Genomic DNA, 20,118 nt, shown 5'->3' with positions numbered 1-20,118 from the left:
ATGAGATTAAGTATAGGAAAAAAAATTTAGAGACCTTTACTGAGAATTCAGAGGGAAGACCAGGAAAAATAAATCACCATCAACAGCAATAACGAGTAGCAGAAAATAGGATGGAAATGTCTTTTCTATAGTTGAAAGCTGGCTGTTTCGATAGTATGAATTTGAATTAAATGGTATGCTGCGTACGTCTTCATCCTGATTCTGACTTTCACTTTTAGCTGTGAAATTGTTAGTAAATTCTTCAAACCCGGCCTGATAACAGGATCATTGCTTTGAAAAGGGTCACCAGAAGGGACATCTAAATCATCTGCCGCTAATAAAAGTGACATCATATGTTACAAGGAAAGTGAAACTTGGATATGTTTCTGGACTTTCTAAATATAGCTTCATAATCCATCTGACAGGTATTTTGATTGCATTTCATTAAACCTAAATTGTAATCGGAATACTGATGTACTGCTAAATTATATGCAATGGATGCAGTTTCTCTTTATTGCATGCAATACGATAAAATCACGAAACGTTATCAGATACATCGCCTAAAATGTAGTCAGTTTACTTACATTTTCAATTTCTGGAAAACACAAATGCAACACCGAGCACGTGAGCTGTTATCGCATTATACCCACAGGTGTGTCTTTCAGGCAGCAAAAAGAAAAAGTAATAACTCTTTCGCACGTCCAATCAAAGTCAGTTTTAAATAACCTAAAGAATTACAACCGAAGCAGACATTAAATCAAGAGCACGAAACAGAATAGCAGGCAAAGAATTTTACCTACCTCGCGTCTTCCAGTGCGAGTATTCACATTGCAAGGGGCTTTGAACGCGGCACAGAACGCCATGGCCAATGGGATTGCAGCTCAGCCTGACAGCCCCATTTCTGGGTTTATAAAAAATATTTGGGTGGCTAAGCTAGCTAGCTCCTCGGTGCTGATGATGTTGCTAACTCGGGCTCAGACTTCCACAGAGCAAGTAGGGATGCTTGCATCCAACAATGTCAGTTAAGGAAAGGTGAATGAGGTGGGAGGCTTCCCGGTTATCCCGGCGGCACATTTATTAACCTTAATGTTACCGGCCGCCTCCTGCGGCTAGCTGGAAGTTTGTCATCCGCCTCTGGAGGAGGAGGAACAGGAGGAGGTTTGGCTAAGGCTAATTAGCTAGCTGAAACAGGGCAAGTACATGTCTTCCTCTCCACTTACTGCTAAAGGGAAATCTTGCAGTTCATGTTTCGCCAAGAAGTCAGTGTGACGTCTTTTATTCCGTCTTGTTCGTATCTTTTCCACCCCGAGAAAAGGAATATGTCCAGGTACAACATATACAGCCTGTTAGACTGGGTCTACGGCGGGGTGGACCCGAAGTTTGAGGGCAACGGGGGCCCAGAATGCGCCGCCTTCCTCGCGCCCCAGCAGCGCATCAGTGAAAGTCTGGTGGTGTTCCTCGTCTCCATCGTGGAGATCGGCGTGGCGTTGAAGAAAATAAACATCTCCAAAGAGCTCAAAGTGGTGGGGAAAGAGGGAACAAGATCAAAAGAGGATAGCCTAGGCAAGAACTTGTTGCTCGTTGCACTATGCATGACTTTTGGAGTGGAGGTGGGCTTCAAATTCGCCACGAAGACTGTGATCTACCTGCTGAATCCGTGCCATGTGGTGACCATGATCCAGGTGAGGTTAACACTGTGGGTGTGGCGCTGTGATCAATGCAGGTTTGTTGGACGTGTGTGCCCAATCAGTAAACACCGAGGGACACTCGTGCGCCTACCAGCCACAGCGTAATGCACATCAGCACAATATGATGGTGTCCAATGCTTGAATTACACCTACCAAGGGGTATTTTAATATTTGGTTACCTTATTTAGCAGACGAAGCCATATTATGCAATGCTTTTCAACATAACCGTATATTACTGCATAGTTAATTGATTGACACAATTTTGTTCCTCCTTCTCCAGAGTAAAAGTTTGCATAAACTTCACTTCTCATTTACACCATTGTGCTCTTTTGCAATTTCTTTTTTTTTTTTCTTAACTTCCCATTGACTTACTGTAAATGGGCCCTTTGAGTCCCCTCGAAAAATTCTGAGCATCAAAGACGGTTAACAAACGCTCTCATCGGAACACATCGACGCTAGTCCATAACCTGACAATCCAGAATATCCCTTTACTATATTATTGTTTGGTTTGTGCTTGTTAAGGTCAGGTGTCATTTGCATCATCATTTCATTCACGCGTGTAGTAATGATACACAAAAGGATTACACAAGGGGTTTATAGGCGCTTGTCAGGTATGTTCTCAAGCGGTTATTCCATGGGTGTTTTTTCGTTGGTTCTACATGATTGTATAGTGTTTGTGAAATTATGAACATCACAATGTACAATGGTAAATGAATAATGTGGTTATAATTTGATTGCGATTGCACATAGTGATTGCTTGATAGTGGGCGGTGATGAAATGTTCAAGAACCATAGTAGGCCCTACTCTTTTAACGCCTGACTTTAGCCTCGCTGAAATCATTCTTTTTTTTTTCAGGGGTTGATCCTGTCTCATGCATAAGAGCCACTGCTCCCATGCCCCTCCCCATTCAAATCCAGGCAGTTAAATTGTGACATCATTCAATCGTTAAACAAATAAACAGATGCAAGAGTACAGAGATAGGGGTGTGGGGACTTTTCTTTCATTTCCACTGTAAGTGTCTGATAATTCAGCTACGAGAATGAAAATGTCAGGCAGAGCATCTTGTGAAATATTGCCCTTTGTGTAAACCTCTTTTAATTTTTTTTTCAGATTGTTAGGGGCGCAGAGCTTTACCGCGGACATGAACAGAACCCCAAGCATTTAAATTTTGAGCTGTAAAATGATTAGCGAGCTGCAACTGTTAAAGTTAATTGTGTCTTTAATGCTACATCAGCAGCGCCACGGATAGTTTGCCAATGCTCACGCTTGTGGACGTAATGTGGCCGAATTGTTTACTGGAGCTGCTGAGGCTTCCGCACGGTCGTGTTGACATTGATTGATGGCTGTTGAGATGCTGATTGCGTCCTCTTGTGTCCCGCTCACCCGCTACACTGTTCAATCTGGCCCCGCAGGATGATTTGAAAGTGGTAAAAAAAAAAAAAAACTACTGTAGCCCCTCTGGTTGTGTTGTGATAGGAGCGCCATCATTTCTGATTGCATGTGAGCCCGTTGACTGTGAGTAGATAGGAAAGTCCAAGGTAAGGAAGAGGAAATCTGATTGTGTAGGAGAGAGCCTGGATGTGGATGGAGAGAGCGGAAAGTTGAGCACTGCAGATGCAGAGAGCGAAAATTGTTATTTCGTCAACATGTAAACGCCACACAGGCGTCCCTAAACCAAGACGCCAACGCAGAACCTGTGAGACGTGTTAACTAAGCCGCCACGCTGCCTACGGACAAAACGTTACCGCTCCGATTTTTGTCGTCTCAGCATTTGTTTGACTCAGAAAACGGTGTTATCCTGTGAGTGAACACACACACTCAAAATGATATCACAACTTCATGCGGCAGCAGCCTAGTCGGGGATTACTGCTAGTTATCACATTATCCCAATCTGGCTTTGCCACGCATCATTTGGAACAGACAGATTAGCCTCATCCGGGGGGAAAAAAAAAAAAAATCTACCACTTTATATTGCGTATTAGTTCTTGATAAACGTGTCAGCAGTGACACAAGAATCTTTAAGCAGTCAATTTCTGAGCAGACGAGCAAACATCTCTACTTAGTCAGGACCTTCTTACTGAGAAGCAGCTTGCCGAGTCATTTGCATGAAATCCATTTCAGAGCCTAATCTCTTGTGAGAAGACGCAAGAAGAAGGAAAAAAAAACAGCAGCAGAGATGAAGTCGTAGCAAAAGCCCCCGACTGGTGTCATGTATTGAAGCATGTTGCTACCTCTTGTACTGTTGCTACCTTTTTCGTGACGCAAATGTTTTGGGGAGCAACGATGAGCACCCTGAAATGACACAATAAGTCAGTTAGCATTCCTATTCACTGCCTTAACGTTTTATTTTTAGATTTCCTGTTTTATTCCAAATGTTGTTGCCATGTCGTGTTTGTCATCTATTCCACATATCTATGGAGTGTGTAACTTTGTGTTTCTGTTCCCTAGATCTTTCTGCTGGCCTGCCCGCCATGTAAAACTGCAATGGTTATGTTTAGGTGAGCTCACCTATGTCGCTACACCCGACTGCCAAAAGATTAGGCACCCTTGCACAATCGAGTGGAAGTCAACACAAGAGCTGTATCAAATATTCTGCTTCGACAAATGTACGACACACAGCGTTGGAGATGAATTAATCGTCCCTCAACAGTCACATGCAGTTTCTAATTGAGTATTAATGTAAAGCAGTGCTTTTCAATTATTGTCTGTTACGCCCCCCCCCCCCCCCCCAGCAAGAAGTAACAATTTGCGCCCCCAACATTTTTGTTGCAAAAAAAAAGAAAAAAACGTAGAGTTAATACCTGCTGCGCGCAACGGGCAAGGAAGGCGCTACTGCCAACTACTGGAGTGGATGTGCAATTACACTTTATTGTGGTACGGCAGAAAAAAAGCATGTTACATAGCATCGCACCCCCCGACCTCATTTTTTTGACACAGCTCTTGTACTGGGTCTTAAAAAGTGCAGGTGTATCTAATGAAGTGGCTGGTTTGGTGGAGCCTGAACGTCTCGAGACACCCAACGGATGCTACTCCGGCCGCGCTCGCATTGCCCAACAGAATGGTTCCAATTTCAGACTGACTATTGTCGACCACAATAACGCACCCCAAACTGCACAAGTCGAGTTGCAAGCTCCTGTCGCTTGCTATTCAGTCGGCTCTGCAGCTGAAGTGAAACGCTTCTCCACCCACCACACTGCACCATGCCGCTTCACTCTCAGAGAACCGTCTCCCCTGCAGCAAGTCTACAACCTCCCGCAAATGCGGCCTGAACTATTGCAAGCATGTGCGAAAGCCACCCCTGCTTGGAGAGCAAAGTCACACTTTCGATGCCCCCCTTTCAACGATGTGTTATTGTCTTCATGATATCGCTAACACGCCCTCGACACATCCGCTTTGAAATGAAACGGGACCCGCATTAGCGCTCACAGCTTCATGCAAAGACGCGCCAAGCGTGGATGCAAATAATAACGGAGCTCTTCGCATCATTTGTTTTTCAGCCTTTTCCTTGCAATATTGCAAATATGAGAAATTTGTTTGCAAGCGTGTCAGTTCAGAGATGCAGTATTATCAAAAGGCTCCTGGTTCCGAGTTCCGTTGATGTTCAGAATGCAAGGCAATGAGAAGACGAGCCCTACAACTTGGGACATTCAGTGAAGCTTAGTGGAAAGGTTTATTTGGCTACTCTGCTTGTTTTTACACATTGGCGAGTGAGACAAAAATCTCTTCTCGAGCTCGCACACCAACAACATATTCGTACTTGTCACTCAATAGCTCCACAGAATACAAATGGTCACCGTCGTGATGGCAATTTAAGTGCATTCAAGTCGAATCAACATAAACGGAGTAACGTCACACCCACTCACACTGGCTGCATTAATCCGAAGTAATCAACTCAAACCCGAGGCACTCAAGTGTGCAATGCACAAGTGCGAGATGGGCTGAGTTTGTGTGAAATCGGTGAAGTTCCACCTCTTGATGTAATCACGTCAGCCGATTGTTTGTGTGTGTTTCTAGGCTGCAAGTCCATATGTTGAATGGCGCTCTCTTGGCTTTAATGTTCCCTGTGGTCAACACCAGACTGGTAAGCAACCGTTCTGCTGACGCAACATTGCGGAGATGTTCTTAACCCCGTCGCCTCGGCCACCTGATCCTCAAAACCCGTTATTGTCAGACAGACAGCTGTTACTTCAGAAATCATCTTTGGATGGAATTGAACAATATGTGCCACAAATGTAGAGACATCCAGATACGCCTCTTTGTCTAAATAGCAAAATGTAAATACGTCCACCAGGCTGAGACAAAACATCCATGGCGTCATTTTCTTTGTTTGTTTGTTGTGTGTCCCCCCCCCCCCCCCCAGCTGCCATTTGAAAAGGAGATTTACTACATTCAGCACTCTATGCTGTATCTGGTGCCACTTTACCTGTTCAGGAAAGGAGGTAAGGTGTTCACCTCCGCCTGCATCATCATTTCATTGACGCCGGAGTGTGTTCTCCTCTGACGTCTGTGCCTGCATCGTCTGTGTCTGTTCAACCGTAGTAGCTGTTCCTCTCCGTGTGCTTTGTTTATATCTCTCTTGCCCTCCTCCCATAAAGGTCGCCATCCTATTTTGGAACAAATGTTTTCAGGTGTCACTCAACTTAACATTAATAAGATGGCAGGAGGAATCGCAAAACCATTAACAGTGGCTCGAGCTATTTGGAGTTTCTCCTCGCCGCCTTTATTCGGTCCCTTAATTAACCTTTAGGGAGGCTCAAGCATCATGAAGGCCAGTTCGTATCGAGCGGAAACCTCATGCGCACCTTGCTAACGGCAGTTTTTTTGTGTCATCTGAAGTGGCAGAGGGAAACTTTTGTTTAGATATCACCACCATTTGGAAGTACTGTGTTCGTTAGTTACTGCATAGCACGACTTATCATTGGCACTGAGTTTTTTTTTTGTTTTTTTAAGTGTACTTAATTACTGTAATGCATGCGGGAAAGGAGAGTCAGAGTTAGTAGAAAATACAATGGCCGACTCATGCAAGAGCTTCTGTCGGACACGACCGCACCAGGAACACGATGACATGTTGGAGTTCAGCCCAATGGCACATGATAGCTTTCGCTTGCTTCTTCTTTATCAAACTCCAAAATGAGCAAAACAGGACAAGCCAATTTTACAGTACATCCCCCTCACTGGAACTGCAGTGAATTGCATTAGATGCAAATTAGTTTTCATTTTATTTTCTCAAACATGACTGGTCCTGCCATGATGCATTTCTTTTTACCTTCCAAACATAGATGTATTTATTCACTAGTGTGTTTCTTTTCATAGGTGTGTACAAGCCTGAGCCCCTGCGAGACATATGGTGGGCTCTGCTCTCCACAGGCATCCTTTTCCTCTATCACTTCGTCTTCTTACAAGTTCTTGGCCTGGTAAGAGAGCGACCCCTGCTGGTCGATTGTGATAGTTCATTGTTTGCTCTTGTTTAAGAGATCTAGTTTTATTATTTTCGCCATAATTATGTATGATTGATCCCCGATCATTAGTTTGATGAGGGGGATAATCACACCATACAAATGAGGTGATTGTTTATGAGAAGTAACTAAATCATAAAGACCTTTGCTGAGATGTTCTTGTGTTCATATGTGGTACAAACTGGGTCGGGCAAGATAAATTTGAAGGCCTGAGCCAACATTGATACCGCTGAACCTCCAAACTGCGAGGCTAACATACGCATCACTGAATCACTTCCACATTTAGGTGCAGAGGGGTTCAAACCATGCCCCTGCGGTTCCAGAACTTTTTAGTGCAGAATATTACAACCCTGCTTGTAATGCTTCAGTTTAAGATCATTTTGTCTTTTCTCCTCCAGGTAACAGAAGTGAATCTCAACAACATGCTGTGCCCAGCGGTGTCCGATCCCTTTTACGGACCTTGGTACCGTGTGTGGGCAGCGGGCCACCAGACCCTCCTGACACTAATCCACGGGAAGGTTCTGACGTTGCTCTCGCAACACACGGGTCCCGTGTGCAGACACCTGCTGGATACGCTTCGACTACGCAGCAAGAAAGTCGACTGAACCACCGATACATGCGAGCCTTTCACTCTCAATGCCTTTTATGTTGCTTTCATTTAACATTTTAGTACTTTTACTGTACACGATCCCGTGTGTTGGCGCTCTGCGTATGTACACTACTTGCACGCACAAAGCTATGTGGGTATTTTAGGGCTGGTAGTTGGGTGAGCGGGTACTCAGGCCGCTTGATATCTAGAATTATTTTTCCAGAAATATGCAGGAGAGCAAGTCATTTCTGATGCTGCCTTTTTTTTTTCTTTTTTTTTTTGGCGCCCACCACTGATCTGCTGTTGTCACTCTTGTGCAAAGTCATGTTAGCCAATGTGTCTGCCATTTTATTTGTATCAGGTGTATTTTTGTTCTGCACTGTAAATGTGAATTGAAGTCATTACCTGGTGATAGTGGGAGGACGGTCATCAACGATCCCGTCAGTGTCGTCATCACTGATAGGAGCGCGTTTATATTGAAGCCAAGAAGGGAAAGAAAAAAATTTTGAGTCAATGTGCATTTATCCCTTCCCTATCAGCCGTCAATTGTGATGAGAAGGGAATATATCGCAACACTGTTCTTACTGGAATTTAGGGGGAAATTGATGTAAAGCTTAGGCATAATGTTCAAGTGTATTGGGCGCACGGAACATTGGTGTTGTATTTTCATGCCAAATTCATAATTGTGCCACGTTTTTGCATTAAAATCCTCCTAAATTCCAGTTCAAACATTGTCATCGTTGAGATGAATGAGGATTCGTCAGATGATTCTGGGATGTCCTCTGCCGAGGAAGTTGCGCTTTAGTTGTCTGATATGTTGTCACGTTTTGTCAGGAAGAGGAAAGCTGCAGTCGTGCATCGTGAAACTTGAATAGTGTGTCGCTTGTTGCTCGTGTTGCTCTTCGCAAGGAATTGTCAGACACAAAGCCCAATTTTCGGATAATCTGCATGAGGTCACTTTGGGTAATTTATTGACGATGGAAAGAGTATTCAGATTTCATCAGCTACGTTACGTATCATTTCAACTGTCTCTCCTTGTGTGTGTGTGTGTGTGGGGGGGGGATACATTCTTGTAGCATATTATACAGTCCACATATATTGTACTTCAATGTAAAGGGATGCTTTTCTATTCTTAAGGGATTATGCTGGTTTTTAATTAAAGTTATTTCAGTTGACCAAGGTCTTTGTGAGGGTCTTTTCTATCAAAATCCCAGCTCAGCCGTTATCATTATGCTCCAGTGTTTGGGAGATATCATTTCACACTAAAATAGCAACTCGGGTCTTATTCAAGAATGTTGGTGGTCCCAGTAATATGGAATATTGCTTCGGTGTGGTGCACCAAAAAAAAAAATGGGGCGGAATTATTTTCATTAAAATGTGCAAATTTACCTTGATTTTTGTGCAGCTCATCCTTTTCAGGGTCATGCTGTTGGGTGAAAGGCAGATTGCTCTGCATCATCGTAGTAAATTTAGGAGGGAAGGGGGTGTCACCCCCTCACATAAACATTTGTGCTGAAAAACAACAAAACACACTGTTGAGTTGACTTTTTATTGAATAAATGATTTTAAAATGTAACAATGTTTAAAACTACATTATCTTCACATCCACTGCTTACATAATCAGATAACCCATCTATATACTGTATATATCCTTTCACCCACCCACCCCAAACCCCACCCCAACATATTTGCAATATTTTTTTTAAAGAAATCATTTTTTCTTTTTTGGTCGGGGTATTACTATCATGATGAAAATGCCCATTTCAAGTCTTATCACACTAACAGCAATTCAAGGAGAGGAGGAAGGTTCTAGCTCTACATGGGTGGGATTTCAGCTTTCCCGGTTCAGGTTGTTGTTTTTTTTTTTTCCATCAACATTTTTAAGTTACTAAAGCAGAGTAAAAACAAGATTCCAAAATGAAAATGACAAGAAAATGAACGTTGGTATGAGGAGTTACGCCAGGCAACCCTCCCATCCCATCAGGCCACTGCAACTAAAAAAAAGTTCATTTTTTACAGTGACACATCTTCCAAGTCAGTGTCTCAAAATTTCAGAACATAGAAATCATTTTGAAACTAGATTCAAAATATTCTTTTGAAAAGAACTTTTCATGTACAAAAACAGTCATTTTCTTTGTTTTTTTAAATCTCATGTAGTAAAAAGTTTCAAACAAGTTTATTGTAGTACTTATTTCATTTGCCATAATCATTATTGATTTTCTTTTCCCCAACTACTCATCTACTGTATCAGTGCGATTGTACACCAGTGCAGCTACTGGGTCCAGAGTAAAGAAAACAGAATTTTTCATTTTTAATGGCATAAAAATAAGAAACAAAAATCCATCTTTTATACAAAGTATAACTGCTGGTCTTGTGGGAAAAAAAAACATTTATAAACCCATAAAGCTACGAGGCACACCATGGGAGTTTCATTTTTTTTTAATTAGAGCAATAATAATAACAAAAGTAAAAAGTAACAAATTTGCAACCATCCTTGATGCCATGAACGGCTTCAGAGAGCGTTTCAATGATGTCATCGAAACTTTAGGTTGCTTCACAAGTCCAGACAGTTAAGCGATCGATTACACACGCGCACAGACACACCAAAAAAAAAAACTAAAAAAATGTTTTCCGTCAAATGCAGATGTCTCTTTTTGGAAGGACAGGAAGTCAGGCTTTAAAGAGCAGCATTTTCAACATGGCCGCTAGCATCTTTGGTTCAGTCAAACAGGACAGGTTAACATGAACTTGAGCGTTCCGCCGAACTACGAAGCCAGTCTAGAGCCGACACACTGAACTGCTACAACAACAACAACAAAAAATGTAAAAAAAAAAAAAAAAAAAAAAAAAAAGTCCAATATTCCATGAGGTATCAATGCTTTGAAATAGTTCGTCAGTAGACAAGCATTGTGGTCTATGCAAAACTCTCGCTTGGGCCTTCCGCTTGGTTTGAATATTTGGACTTTAATTTTTCAAACAATTCAGCAGCTAGAGAACAATTGAGGATGTGCTCGGGGAATATTTTCTTTCAAAGTCAACATCCATCCTTCGGGAGGTGGCAAACATAAAAAGGTATGCGGGGGAGGAAAAGAGGTGGTTAACGTGTGACTTCTTGTCCTTTCAAACCTGCACGGATGTTGACACCGGTAGGGACGACAACACAAAAAACACACACAAAAAAAAAAAACCTGTTAAACAGATCTGCATATTTCAAGGAGAGTAAAGGTAACACATGTAAGATTCTCTCACAACAGATCTCAGTTGAATGCGAAGAGTACATTCTATAGTCTGCTGCTGGGAGTCATCCCGCTTCATTATACGTGAAGGAATATCCGCTTTCCCATAGGGAACTCATCCCGATAGTCACCCACAATGGATTTGATGAAAGCAGGGGCTACGTTTTGATTTGATTCATTATCCTTCAATGCTAAAAAATGTGCCGCATTCCGCAGCAATATACGGAAGAGAAAATCTTACATGTAACACCTTTTTTTTTTTGTGAAAGTATGATATGATCGATGAGTCCGCATGACCAGTCACAAGCTGTGACCACCCCAATATGAGGTCTGATAGCACCATATTTGTCTATTAACGCTCTTAATGGTTCATAAGAGTGTTCAAGCATAATATATACTGTATATCATGGAGAAAACCATAGGTCTCATACTCATACATACATGCAACTAAACACATTGCATGTGCATACAACGACATATGTTAAAAGAGCATGGTCAATTTGGTTTCGCAGCAGATCATTTCTGGTTGTGCTGTGATGAAATGGAGCAGGAGAGTGATGCTCCGTTTCAAACTAGAGGGTGCTCTTCCCGTGGTTTGACCTTTCAAAATGGTGGGGGAATGTGTCCAAGCAGCTATGAACGACAACGATCAACCAATCCAGTGGGGCCACGCTTGGGACAAACGGAAGTCAACAAGAACCGAGCATCGTCTCCTGCTCCATTCGTTGTTAACGCATTCATTTAAGGCAACACAACTTCAAACGTCATTTCAGGTGAGCTGTTGGATGGAGTGCCAAAAGCCCTTGACGTTTTTTTGTTTTTTTTGCATAAAGAAAAAGGTGAAAAATCTGCCGGTTGGTAAAGGCTGTCACAAAATGATGTTGGTCAAGTAACGAGAACCTCTCAAAAAAAAAAAAAAAAAAAAATCCAGTCGGCCAAACGGAAACAAGCAGTCTGCAACGTGACGCTTAAGACCCAGAGTGTGTGTGTGTGTGTGTGATGCGGATGTGGCTCTAATAACAATTTGATGGAAAAAGCCTTCTTGGGACTTATTTGACTGCGCAAGCTCGTGCACATTCTGTTCATACTAATTCTGTTATGTCTACGCAGCTGACCAATCAGAACGCTTCCTGTGTAGTCTAAATGACACCTCTCAAAATTAAATCTTGACCTCGTTTTGAACGCTGTTTAAGTTGCACAAACAACATACAAGCCATGAGAATGTGAGGGCATGTCGTGAATATGGCTTCAAGTTTCCCTGTCACATGGCTCCCTACTAGTAAACAACTTGCATCATGGGAAGAAAAAAAAAAAAAACACTTATCCTTCCTTGATAGCTTCATAAACACAAAATATATTTACGGTGATGTAGGTGGTCAATCAAAACCTACTGAATAAAATACATGAATAAAATTGTTGCCGCAGGTCCTTCCCTAAGGAATGATCTCCCTCTCTGTCCACTTTTAAAGTTCATTTGAAGACATTTTGATTCCTCAACTTTTGACTAAACATTAGATTGTTCTATTGTATATGTTTTAGTTTGTCTTCCTAATTTGCTGCTAATTTATATGACGCGCTTCGTTACAGCCCCAGCTGTTGTGAAATGCGCAATATAAATAAAGTTGGATTGTATTGGATTTTATTATCTAATTCATTTTACTGCTTCCTCACTTCCGATGACAATCCATGTCGATATCTTCGCACAAAAACACAAAACAATAGCCGAGAGCTCAAGCAACGAATGCAGCCGGCAAACGCTGCTCACACGACATGAAAGTAATGATCATGGACTGTAATTGATGATTTTGGCGGATACACAGCCCAGCACATCATTTCATTGACTAAACGACCAGTCAACAAAGCTAATACAACCTCAGGATCCGTCTTTTTCTCCATTTTTTTTTTTTTTGAGAGGAACCAGAGTAGAGACCACACAGCCTTTGAGAATAACAGTGACCCTGCTACATGGTTTACAGAAAGTTAGGAAAAGGAAAAAAAAAATGATTACATGTAAAATAGTAGCAAAGCCCAAACAATATATACGCAGGGTTAATCCACGGAAACAGATGTCCTTCCATCCACAGAATCAAACGCCTGTTTAGGTTTGCCGAGCAGACATGATAATAAAGGTAAAAATGTTAAGAATACAAATGAAGGGCTTTGTAGCGCTGCAAAAACCACAGGCCGAGAAAAACAACAAAAGGAGGTGAATTTCTTGCCGTAATCAATTGATGCTTCGTAGCAGACCGTTGCCAAGTCGACGTCTCGGGAGACAGCCAGCATGGCAACGGAAACTATCATCATAAAATGGTACAGTAGTAGAAATAGCTAGACCAGGAGGGGGCGGGCTCTCCTGGGAAAAGGTCCGCGGAGAGGTCCAATGATTGGTCATGCGGCTCGCTGTCAGGAATAATGGTTGTAGGGTGGAAGAGGGTGCCCGATGCCGTTCTGGTAGTGATGATGTTGGCGGTGGGCTATGTATTCCGCATAGCCCATTGTCATCTTCTCGCTACGGTACCTAAGAATGGGATGAGACGGAATGTCAGAACCACACATTTTATTCTTTAAAAAAAAAAAAAAAAAGGAACTGATGCAAAACACGTGTATTCCATATATTTATGGAAGCATGTCACAGATGTGTCAAAACACCTGGTAATTGTTTTTAAACTGTGAAATGTAATAATAATTCGCATGCTTCATGTAATCTGTGCACTGTGATGTGATCTTACCTGGTTAACTTAATTGTCTTCCTGAAATCATTTGTGATGGGAGCTTTGTAACCTCCCTTTCGTAGTAAGGAATCTATGGTTTGAATATGGTCCCAACCTGCGGAAGAAAACTGCTTATGTCCACTCATAAGAGATCATGATCATAAAAAGCGTGAAGTGACTTCACTGGGAAAATTGTTTTTACACCTCTGTCAATGAAACAAAATGTCAATGGGACTTCCGAATTTGTCAAAGAGTATTCTGACACTAGCCAAATCCAGTCCGGCTTTTTTTTTTTTCCTTCAGGCTTGTTTTATTAGTTTGTGTTTTTTAGAATGATTCTGTTGAATACATTTGAGAAGACTGACTTCCATTAGCTAATTTCCAGTATTTTTTTTTGTCAGTCTCAAGCTATTCCAGTGACCATTGTGGGTTTTTCTCTTTCATTGACAGAGGGGTTCCAACATTTCTTTCATGTGTGTACTAAATGTATACAACCAGCATTGACAACTTAGTGACCTTACAAAACCGAACTAGCAATCAACTTTAAAAAAAAAAATGCATTACCAACAAATCTTATGTCTTGTGAATTCCAAAACATTGTCAACTTTTTATGACAAGAGGTGATGGCAAGGAACAATTCTTACCTTGCTCCTTTGCAACCTCTGGCAGGTAGGTGGCGGTGCGCTTTGATCCTTTCTCATTGAAAAACTCTATCCTAATACCGTGAACACCCACCTATTAAGATAAAATAGACACCAGTCTCGAAAAATGTATTTTTGTAGACTAAACGTGAAGTGACGTGGTCCTCAAAATTAAAAATAGTTTAATGTATGTACCTGAACCCACATTTGCATCCACATCTGTGAATGACTCTTGCGACTCGCGTTGCCAGTTTGACAAAGCTGTGTCACTCACTCACCTCCCAGTCAAGGTAATCACCAACGTCTTCAAAGTTGGTGAGAAGAGACACTGAGCAGAAGAGGCGAGGCAGCTCATCCCTTGTCATGGGGGGGAAGCGGCTGTCTTTAAGGGCACTGCGGTCAAAACAAAAACAAAGGAAACAGCATTAGCACGCAACAGACTCATGTCGATTACATGGCTCCAATTTACTCCCAAGGAGCGTCAACCGGGGGTGTTATCTTGGAAAACTAAAGTTGGGTGCGGTCACATAGCATTCGGAATCTGTACGCAATTCCAGCAAGCATGCATGCAGACTAGGCGCTGCGTGTTTGGAAAATCAGCTGTCTGACCTCGGTTGATTATTGCAAGTGGAGAAATTCCGCACATTCAGAGACTTTTTTTTTTTTTTAAACAATGTTGTGCCAACACATGATCCCACCAAAATAAGAACGGCACATTTTGATTTATTTGCACACCGGAGTCTAAATCAATTTGGTCGAGCTGCACCATGTCCGGAACATGAATACTAAAAATGTTTTCCAAAGTCATATGAATAGAAATCCCTTTATTGTCATTGTACTCAAGTGTGCAACGAGATTAGAGGAATATGGAATATAAGATATGAGGGGGAGTGAAGAACAGCCGTTAACATCTGATTTCCCGATTTCTTCGCATGAACACAGCAATGTGTAAGGAGCAATTACAATTGCCATATTGTTGCTGTACAGAATACTTTTTTTTTTTTTTTTACATTTAATAAACAACATTGAGTAACATGACTCACCTGGTAAGGGTGTACTCCCTGAGTCCTGAGTGCAGATTCATGGCAGAAAATGTACCTATACAACCCCTCAACCGCTTGTCTCTGCCTATTTTCCATGTGACAAACAGCGGGCTGGAAAACAAAAGAACAGTATTTATGCATTTAATGGGGATTCAATAACTTTTTGGATGAAGGAACAGATCACTGGCCTGTAAAGACATCTGTTTAAATCAAGCTGATCATAAAAAATCGGGTGGACTGAGAAACAATAAGCACTTGTCTGGGGAGTTGCCTGTGAATGAGAAACGCATAGAAAAAAAAAAAAAAGTGAAAATGTAGCGTGAATGAACCAACACTACTGCTACATGAAACCACGCATAACTGACTTCACATGATTGCGAAGAAAATCCTCATCGACATGCATTATTTTGTGAGAACTGCGACTGATTTGAGGAATGCTTGTGCTTTAGGAATTGATTCACTTCCCAATAGCACAACCCACTTGAAACTTTAAAATACTGTAGTACTGGCATACTTGACTGCCGCCGCTATTTTCCTTAATATGAGCCAACCAGCGAATGAAAGTGCATCACCCCTTCTTAATTTAAAACCCAGCCTAATCACACTTTCATGGAGAAGTCTTCGAGATTGGCTCCGTCCTAATAAAAACAAAACGGGTTTTATGAAAACACCCAACAATGTATTCCCACAAGTGAGTCAGATACTTGACTGGTGACAGACAAGCACTCACAATCAGAACATGAAATCCAACCATGCATGACAAAACAACGAAAGATCAAACCACACAATGCAATGACGCACTTGACATGATTACACAGACGACAGAATGTGCGGTTTAGTCAAGCGCTTTTCTTACAGTGAGCATTGGGACTTGCGAGGGAAATTTTTTAACTACCAATACTATTGAGCCATGGCCTCTGTTGTTCTTCAGTCTTTCTTTTGCGGGAAACTCAGCGGATTTTCCTCTTATGAAAGGTAAAATTAGTCACGCTTGCAAGGTCAGTCGGGGGGAAACATTAAACGTGTTTTCATGAGGAATGGGAAAATATTGTGTGGCAGCGCCCATTCTTTGATTCCAGAATGTTAAGATGCTTTGTAAGATGTGAATGTGAAAATTAAAACACACTAAATTGTATTTATTTTGGATTGATGTATTCACCAGGGATGCAGCGATAGCAAAAACGGTATTGGTTTTAGAGCCAAAACTTTACATTGGTACTCAGGACCCGTCAGAAGGCCTCTCTAATCTCGTTGCACACTTGAGTACAATGACAATAAAGGGATTTCTGATTCTGATACAGCACGGCATGTAAAGAAAAGTTAATAATTGTCTGATAAAATTTTGGGGTTTTTTTAGCTTTAGGTTATTCTCAAGAAGCAGTCTCGTATAGCTTCATACTCACTTCACACAGACGTAAATGGCCTTTCACTTATATAGTGTTTTTCCACCGACAAGGTACTCAAAGCACTTAACTGACTCCTCATTCACCTACTGATGACGCAGCATCAGGATCATTGGTGGTTCAGTATCTGGCTCCAGGATACTTTGACATGGTCACAAGGGCCAGGAATTGCACGCCATCTTAGAAAAACATGCAGCTGGATCAAAAGCTGTTACTCTAAAAAGGTTTGACTGACACGTGCCATGTTCTACTGAAGTTTTTTGTTGTTTGTTATTTTAACAATATTTGATGTTTAATTAATCACAATAAAATAACATAACTAATCATGATTAATAGCATTTTTCAACTCAGCTTGTCGTAGATATTTACTTGAATAATATATAGGAATTATTGTAAAACAATAAAACAGTCATTTAACATTTCACCCGTCATTCCGCAAATCCTTGATTCAGTATGCCTGCTTGAGCATTTTTGGCCGATTCCATACTTGAAAACAGATGCAAACGATCTTGAACAGCCTCTTTGTGAAGGTAAAACATCGCGGACTCAGCAGATCAGATTACAATCTTTGAATGAGATGAGCTCAAAAAAATTGTCTCATGTTAGCTTGGTCATTATGACGTTAAAAAAAGAACCCCAATCACTCAAAACCACATTTGACAGTTATAACGAAGTTACAAGGCACTGTAAATATTCACATTAGATCACATATTGAAATCGGAAGAGCTTAAAAGTATTGATGGACTCGACAAGAACCATCTTTCTTTGTTGTTGAGGCTAACGGCAGTTATTAGCTCTTTGATTACACTTCACTTATGGAGCACATTACTCGGGGCAAAATGGATAAAATGATGACGAAATAAAATGTTTTAATAGATTGAACATTTCTTAGCAGTCGGTTCATGATTACAATCTCTTTAAATGTTCTCTTCATCGAGCTGCTGTTAACAGCCGAGCTAACCGAGCCGAGCTTTGAATGTAGCAATATGGAGTTCATTGAATGTAAGCTAACAGGATTAAAAAAGGAGCACGAAACAAAAACGTGAATATACAGTAGCTTGTTTGATTAATAAATAATTTACGTGTTGGTGTAAAAAAATGGCTATTATGTGACCAAATAAATTAAAATGCAATCTTGCTCGTTCCACCCTTTTTTTGTTGAGGCATGCTAATAATAGCCAGTAGCCAACAGGGTTAGCTACATTAGCCGGCGATAGAAGAGTTAAAAGGTAATATTATAAATTGTGCCTGGAAGCGAGCTGGTATCTGGATAAAATGTGAAAGATACTCTTCCACATGTTTGCATATTAGTGCTCGTGAAATTATTTGAACACGGCGGTTACGATGAATTAGTATAGGCCAGTGCAGTCAGTAAGGTTATCTTCGACAAGGCCCCAAATTCCAACTGGCCACAGTCAAAGAGATTTTCACATTAAAATCGTCCACGTTAAATATTTCTCGGATGTGACAGTATGTGTCCTGAACTACTCGGACGACAAGGTTAGGAAAGCTGCCGATGGGGGCATTAATTGTGTCGGTACAATAGTGTTCCTTTGAGCATGCAGCAAAAAGAACAAGACAATAAGTTGTGACTTACTAGGGATCATTTGTAAACCTGGGTGTTCTTGGAGGTTGGTATCCGTACAGATGGCAATAAAGCACGTCAAAGCAGAAGCAGCACATCTCAGCCGAAACGACCATTTTTCTGCCTCCAATTCCCGATCCAGGTCCTGGGCTGAGATTCGGACTGAGACCGGATGAAGTGTAACCGGCCGGGGCTGGCGACAGAGTAGACAGGGCGCTTGTGCCGCCGCCACCAACACCACTATTACTACCGCCGCCGCTAACGTTAACCCCGGGTCCCCCCAGGCCGTTCGCCCTGCTCACGTTCGGCGCTCCTGCAATAGTCGCCGAGGAGCCAATCCCCAACTCGGATCCACAATGTCCGGTTCCTGCCACCACGCTTCCCGCCCCCACCCCGCCGGGACCCCCCGACCCGGGCGATCCCGACAGCTTCTGCTTCTTCACCCCGCAGCACCCGGCCGCCATCTTGGAACAATCTGCACCTACACACCGCTTCCGACCCATAACCGTCACCGCGGGAAGGGTGGGGGGGACGCCGATCACACGTACAAATCCCACTGCGTTGATACGTATGGCGGACGATTCCCTACTCCACTGTCACGCTTTTTTTTTGTCGAACGTCGAAATTGGCGATGTGGTGAGAAGACTGCAGTGTCACCCTAGCGGTGCTTTAACTATGCGTGACTTTACGAAGCGAAAGCAACCATTTTTTCCATATCGCTTAGCTTCGTGTCCCGGCAGAACAGTCAACACGACACCCTCCGAGGCTGTCAAGTCAGTTGTCAACAAGCATATTAAGTTCAAGCCGCGTTTGACAGGAGCCGGGCGGTCCAGATGTCGAGCCGACAGGCAGTGGAGCCCCCACAGCAAACCTCTTCAACTAGAAGCCTGGAGCTCAAGTACGCCGTACCCATAAAGCTTCAGCACCGATTGCGCACAGTGTCATGGACGCTCATTCCACCAGCTGGTTTGCTACTGCCTGGACAACTTCTAATTACACAACACTTTGCTGGGATTCCAGACGCTGGGACCACGCAGACTAAAATGGCATCTGTCAATGCGGGGCTGCCATGGCACAATGGATCGCGTCGGCGCAGAGCAAGACATTTCAGGAACATTAGCGCTCAGTTTGCACCTGCATCACAGTCTACTCTTGGACCTGACTCAACAGAACCCCCCCTTAAAAAACACACATCCGCGTCAAACGCCGAGCGGAAAGTTTCAGCTAAAGATTTCTCTTAAGGCTGTCATCCGTTTAAGTGGGCACATAACGAAGCGCATTCTCGTCCTTGAGCCGTGAGAAATCCTCGCTGCGCACCCGTCTCTCGGCTGCAAGCACTCGGTGCCGTTCGGGTAAGAGAGCCCCTGTGATCGGTCTGTGGGCACAGGCGTCGGTGTCGCTGGCACGACGGAATCGGATTCAGGAAAATTGGTTACGTCTCCTCGCTGCGCAGAGTGCGCAAAGTTTTTTTTTTTTTTGGGTGGTGAGTTTGTGAACGCGCGTTCCTCAAAACGGCGCGCGCACTCTCAACTTCATTAATATATTCTTTATTGTGGGGATTGTAGTTTGCGATCGAACTACCATGTATCATGTTTGAGAAGTATTGCTAACATATTGGTTTGCTAATTTTGGGTTACCTAAAGTGGACTATTATTAGCTGCATAAAGGTACAGCACATGATACACAGTAACTCATTAATCACATGTATTGAATGGCCGCCAATATTTTGTACCAACGCAAAACAACAAAAGTGCTCTGTCTAAAGTTAATCACACTCATCATTCAG

At 42.4% G+C, this 20,118-nt stretch overlaps 3 protein-coding genes across 3 annotated transcripts in view; 1 reads left to right on the top strand and 2 right to left on the bottom strand.

Moving 5' to 3' along the window:
- Positions 1–1,757, bottom strand: part of LOC148320283 (uncharacterized) — a 63,156-nt gene extending 61,399 nt beyond the window's left edge. The window contains exon 1 of the mRNA XM_088280253.1: positions 780–1,757. Within this exon, the coding sequence (XP_088136379.1) occupies positions 780–842 (63 nt within the window). The 5' untranslated portion in view covers positions 843–1,757. The remainder of the gene's footprint in view (positions 1–779) is intronic.
- tmem164 (transmembrane protein 164) lies at positions 876–9,296 on the top strand. The gene is made up of 6 exons (XM_088279227.1): positions 876–1,661; positions 4,117–4,166; positions 5,683–5,749; positions 6,029–6,107; positions 6,982–7,082; positions 7,523–9,296. Exons 1-6 carry the CDS (start codon positions 1,224–1,226, stop codon positions 7,727–7,729), a joined length of 942 nt encoding a protein of 313 aa, XP_088135353.1. The 5' UTR covers positions 876–1,223; the 3' UTR covers positions 7,730–9,296.
- Positions 9,249–19,754, bottom strand: ammecr1 (AMMECR nuclear protein 1). The gene is made up of 6 exons (XM_088279226.1): positions 18,345–19,754; positions 15,345–15,455; positions 14,580–14,694; positions 14,305–14,395; positions 13,679–13,775; positions 9,249–13,467 (listed from the first exon to the last, which is right to left on the bottom strand). The coding sequence occupies exons 1-6, from the start codon at positions 18,833–18,835 to the stop codon at positions 13,353–13,355; spliced, it is 1,020 nt and encodes a 339-aa protein (XP_088135352.1). The 5' UTR covers positions 18,836–19,754; the 3' UTR covers positions 9,249–13,352.
- Positions 19,755–20,118: the final 364 nt, after the last annotated feature.

Source organism: Idiotropiscis lumnitzeri, chromosome 17 (assembly GCF_059441095.1).
Source record: "Idiotropiscis lumnitzeri isolate Australia: NSW breed Sydney's pygmy pipehorse chromosome 17, RoL_Ilum_1.0, whole genome shotgun sequence".
Classification (NCBI taxonomy): Eukaryota; Metazoa; Chordata; class Actinopteri; order Syngnathiformes; family Syngnathidae; genus Idiotropiscis; species Idiotropiscis lumnitzeri.
The sequence above is the reverse complement of the archived record's forward strand: the minus strand, read 5'-3'. Positions and strand labels throughout refer to the sequence as shown.